This window comes from Anarrhichthys ocellatus, unplaced genomic scaffold (genome assembly GCF_004355925.1).
Source record: "Anarrhichthys ocellatus isolate YVR2014 unplaced genomic scaffold, GSC_Weel_1.0 scaffold3678, whole genome shotgun sequence".
Classification (NCBI taxonomy): Eukaryota; Metazoa; Chordata; class Actinopteri; order Perciformes; family Anarhichadidae; genus Anarrhichthys; species Anarrhichthys ocellatus.
The window spans coordinates 1-5,370 of NW_022283652.1; the positions used below are offsets into that span (position 1 = coordinate 1).

At 41.8% G+C, this 5,370-nt stretch overlaps 1 protein-coding gene across 1 annotated transcript; it reads right to left on the reverse strand.

Annotated features, from left to right (window-relative positions):
- Nucleotides 1-591: 591 nt before the first annotated feature.
- LOC116379090 (E3 ubiquitin-protein ligase Siah2) lies at nt 592-5,348 on the reverse strand. The gene is made up of 2 exons (XM_031841003.1): nt 4,204-5,348; nt 592-3,862 (listed from the first exon to the last, which is right to left on the reverse strand). The coding sequence occupies exons 1-2, from the start codon at nt 4,423-4,425 to the stop codon at nt 3,491-3,493; spliced, it is 594 nt and encodes a 197-aa protein (XP_031696863.1). The 5' UTR covers nt 4,426-5,348; the 3' UTR covers nt 592-3,490.
- Between the last annotated feature and the right edge of the window lie 22 nt (nt 5,349-5,370).

Genomic DNA, 5,370 nt, shown 5'->3' on the forward strand with positions numbered 1-5,370 from the left:
GAGACAGGAGGAAGGAGACAGAGAGGGAGAGAGAGGGAGACAGGAGGGAGACAGAGAGGGAGACAGAGGGAGACAGGAGGAGGAACCGAGACAAGGAGAGAGACAGAAGAAGAGAGAGACAGTGATGGGACAGACAGACGGACATCACTGTCTCAGAACAAGATGGCCGCCGAAGAGAAACAAGTTTGTTTTTACTTTTTCTTTGTCTATTTTTTTTTTTTTTATAAAACATGAAAATGTCTTCATGAAGAAAGTCTTAATCGTCACCGTGGAAACGTTTGACTGCTGGCTGAACATCTTATTTCTTTGTTACACAAACAACAACGCTCATTAAATATGTAACTCATTAAACTATGACGTCATGATTCATCTGATCAGAAACTGACTGAACTTCAGAGGTTAAAGGAACAGGGTAACATGTTAAGTATATAATTAATGTATAATCACGTTGTGTATCGTTAGCTTAGCATTACCTGTTTAGAGCTACATACGAGGCTCTTCTACAGAAGCCCAGATGAGACAAAACCAACACAGACGGCAGGTTTCAGTTGGTCACAATTCTCAAAATGTCAAACTATTCCTTAAAACGACTTGTTTTTGTGTTGAAAGATGAATCATTATGACTTATTATAATAATAAACACTGACCGTCCTAAAATGTCTCCTCTGACTTTGAGAATCACTCAAACATCACAGAACGCTGAGAAGAAAAGAAACGTCTTCATGTATCACGCGTTCAATTATCTGCACTCGTTAACGAGGGAAATATTAATCTTCAAGCCAATCAATGCTGTCGGGTGGAAATGGAATATTTAATTTGGGTCATTTTTGTTCCCTTTGTTGTGTTTTGGGGCAAATTACTTGAATTTATGGGGGATTTTGTCTCCGATTTATTTCTGACGCTGAAATTCTACATTTACGGAATAATTTGTAAGACTTTTCCTGAAAGAACTGAGATTTGATAAAAAATGTAGGTAAAATATGAATGACCTAAGAAATTAATAAAATGTTCTTTAATTGTTTTATATGTTGACGTTAACTGGACAAATTGTTTTACTACTTTATGTTGAAACTTCCTGGAATAACTGAGCTAAAATAGAACATTTCCTACTAATTAAAGCAGTAATGAGATTAGCTGATAGCCTCGTTAGCTTAGCACAGAGTTCTGATCCGGCAGCTTGTTTACAGAATATTAACAAACACGTTTCCCTCCTGAATAATTGAACTTTACTAAAAGTTTGTTTTAAGAAACCAGACGACTCTAAATACTACAATACCCATGAGCCTCAGCTGCTGTTGCCATGGGGATAAGTGACTAAATGTAGCCGTTAGCATCACATATAGCAGAATGTGACCCCGATTGGTGTGTTGGTGAAATGCATCCTGGGAGTCGTAGTTTTGACTCATGAACAGTTTCCGATGATTCAAAGAGTTTCATGTCAACAATAAAAAGAATAAAAAGTGAGCGTTAGTTATGTGAACTCTCCTCGTTTTCATCTTTATTCATCATCGTCTCAGCAGCAGAGTCAAACTGTCAGAACACAAATACAATAAACGGAGCAGTTTTTATAAAATATACCGTCGTTATAACTTCATTTACAATATCGCTAAACATCTGGTGGAAAGTCGGTGGCTGTAAAGTGGAAGTGATTATCAGAGCTGTGTTTCCTCCGTGTTTATTATTCAGTATTAATAATAATGTGCCCTCATTTTACCAGACAATTTTGACAATTTTTCCACAACTTTTACAACCAAAAACTCGATTAAAACACTTTAAAAATTAAAACGAGGCTTTTAAAACCATAAATTATAATTAAAAATAAATTAATGAAGCTTTGAAATTGTCTAAAGCCACATTCTATTATTGTTTACATCAGTAAAATTAACAATGAAGACACTCACTATATATTTCTACCTTGTTCTATCGTCGGTTGCTAGCTAGCTAATGAAAAACAGTCGCTAGCTAATGCGAGCTAACGTGCAACGGTCGCTAGCTAGCGAGCTAATTAACTTGTAACGGCTTTTTACAAGCTTCCAGCTAAGTGTTTATTTAAGTGACTCTTTAACTGATGTTATTAAACCCGTAATAATAATCATCGCCGCTTGCACTCGTCAACTTCGTTAGCGAGCCCGTAGCAGTTAGCACGTTTTTGGTGAATTGTTTCTCTTATGTACATTTATATGTTCACACAGTTAATTACACATTTTATCCATTTTTAACTGTAATTATTACTAAATTTAATTATTGGAACTGTTGGAAATTATCTCAGAATTACCGACGTGAAATAAAACTTACATTTATTTATGATTACAATGAATTCATCTGAACTAGTTTCAGCAGAAAGCAGCAGTGAAGATCAACAAACACGGAGGAAACTGCTGGAGGTCAGAGGTATCTGCTGAAGTCGGGTTCTTCCTGGTCCGTTTGCTACAACGGTTTACAGACAAGGAATGTTTCTAAATACATTTCTCTGTCATGAGTTCATGTTGTGACTCCAACAGGAAGAAGAAGACGGTAGAAAAAGTTAAGGCGCTGGCGGCTGAACGGACGACTTTTATCTGAGATTAAAGATTAAAGTGTGAGGAGGACTCCAGAAGCTCAGCTGGTCCTCAGAGTCCAGACACTGACCTCCGAAATGTGAGAGACAAGCTGCAGCCGCCGGTCACTGCAGGGATTCGAACCGGCAACCTTCCACTCTGAACTATTCACATTGTTCTGCTGCACTTTAACAGCCAGCAGCCGTTTGTTTCCTGTGAAGTTATAATCTGGCTCCACTGTTACGTTAACGTTTCATAGAAGCCGATCGTCATATCGTGGTCACGTTCTATCGTCTTCATCCTTCATGCTGCGTTCACAACAAAGCAAAGCTACATGTTGGCGTCACATTATTCACAGGATCACTTGTGTTTAACGTCACTCCGGTTGTTGAAGAACCAGATATCCAGGAAACTAAACTCATGTCTGGTTCATGACATCATCAGGAGGAGTTCTCACTGTGTCTAATAAACCACACGTCAGCTGTTTACTACTGCACCAACACTAAATATCCATCAGTGCTAGGCTATATGCTAGGCTAACAATGTAGCATCTCCATCAACACTCAACATAACGTCGATGAAGACAGCAGCGACTTTCTTCCGTCCTCTCGCGTCTTTGCTTTGACTTTGTATTTAAAGAAGATTCTCTTGGTGTTTGATGTGAACGCAGCGTTAGATAAGAAAGGTGACCACATGTTTCCTGCAATAATAGAGTCAATATTCTTCTCCATCATCGATGAGAATATTGAGAACAAACAGGAAGTCAGGTTGAGATAATTCGTCTGTTTGAACCCTTTGATCTCTGGAGAGTGAAATCTGTCTCAGGAGTCTTTGGAGCAGCGCCCATGACGGCCCAATGCTCGCTCTCTCTCTCTTTGTTTCCTCTGGCGCCCGATCGAGAGACGACCCGTCACAGAAGGCGGCGGCGCTGCTTCTGGTTCTTCTGGTTCCTCTCAGCACATGGAGATGGTGACGTTGATCCCCAGGTTGCCGTTGTCGGCGAACAGGTGTGCGATGGAGGTGTCGAACACGAGGCAGTCGCTGTTCATGATGGCGGCCGCCACCCCGTCGTGGATGGAGCGCGGCGTGGCCTCCCAGGTGAGCCGGCGCCGGTTTCCGTTGAGCTCCAGGCGGTAGGCGAAGTTCTCGGCCTGCTTGCGGGTGCCGATGAGCAGCACGACGGCGAAGAACTGCTGGTGGCCCTCGTACTTCTCCTGCTTCTCCAGGACCAGCATGAAGTGGTGGCTGAAGCATGACTGCATCATCACCCAGTCTACGGCGCCCGGCAGGTTGATGTCCGTCGCCAGGAAGACGATGTCCTCGCCCTGCAGAGACACAGAGACACGGCGGAAATCATGGAAACAGTCATTTTGTTTCCCCCGATTTCTAACCAGCTCCTCAAACTGAAGAACTGGAGCTCAGATAAGCTGAAAAATAAACACTTTGTGTTGAGATTAAGAGTCAGATCTAGTCGGCAGACCAGCAGAGAAGTCTTAACAGTCAACTAATGCTGATAGCGTTGCAACTGGTTAGAATAGTTAGTGAAGAATGTTTGATAGAGTTTAAATAGTTAGCTAAAGGTCATTAATAAACAGCTAAAAGCTAACAAGTACTGGATTTGAAGTAACACTGATATGAAGTCCTACTAACAGCAACATGGACTCACCTGCAGCGTGGTGATGGACTTGTGAGCGTGCATCAGGTGAGGCATGACTGCCTCCAGAGAGCCGTGCCACTTACAGGTGGCTCCAGGACACGGACAGGTGTACGGACGGAACTCACACACCTCCTCGTGGTCCGGCTTCTCACTGTGGTGAAGGGACAGAAGACAGCCGGCCGCCGAGTACTGGGGACACAGGTACAAGTACTCAAGTACTATCAGCTTCATGTAGTTAAAGTAGTGACTGTGTAGTTCAGTGGTACTCAGTGTGTACTGGCTGTAATGTACTACTTACAGCTGAGACAACAGACATGACTGTGATTATTGTGGTATTAGTACTTCTACTTCATGAAGGGATCTGAACACTTCTTCCATAATCTGGTGTGTTTAATAACTGAGTCATAAAGCAGATTAAAATGTCTCACGTCACCTTCACAGCAGCAGATTATCAGATTTAAAAAGTCAAATTTAAGCTGCGATCACGTTGTTTACACATCACGGTTCGTCTTGTTGTCTTTTAGTCAAAGCAGATGAATGGACAAAGATTTTTAACCACTGAATCTATCGTAAACTAAATAACTAGAATCTGTAGAACTGTGAAACAGGTCAACAGGAATCCTCTGATCCAGAGTTTTTCGGGGGATTTAAAGAATTATTCTCATCAGGACTCTCAGGAACTTCTATCTTTGTGAGGACCAATGGGAGGCCTCGACACTGAGGACATTCTGTCCTCAAAGAGTCAAGACTTTTAAGGGTCATTGACCTGAAGACTGACGATGAGAATATTAGTGATTAGAATGCAACCTCATGAGCTGATGTACTTCATTATAAACAGATGTGAAGAAACATCTTCCTCCTCCACAGTTGAAACACCAACACACACTGCAGCACCACGATCAATACCAATCAGGCAAAGAGCGTGTGTGTGTGTTGATAAATGGCTTTGAGGGAAAAGGGTTCATCAGGCTTCAAGTTCAGGTTTTTTTCATTGGGAGTAAATCAGTTTTATAACAGTCTTGTTGACAGCGCCCTCTAGTGGCTGCAGTGTTTACTGTGTATTCTTAGTAAAAACCTCCGGAAGTCAGAGCTTCATGTGTCAAAGCTGCATTCTCTCTAGTGTCCACCAGGGGGCGACTCCTCTGGTTGTATAGAAGTCTATGAGAAAATGACTCT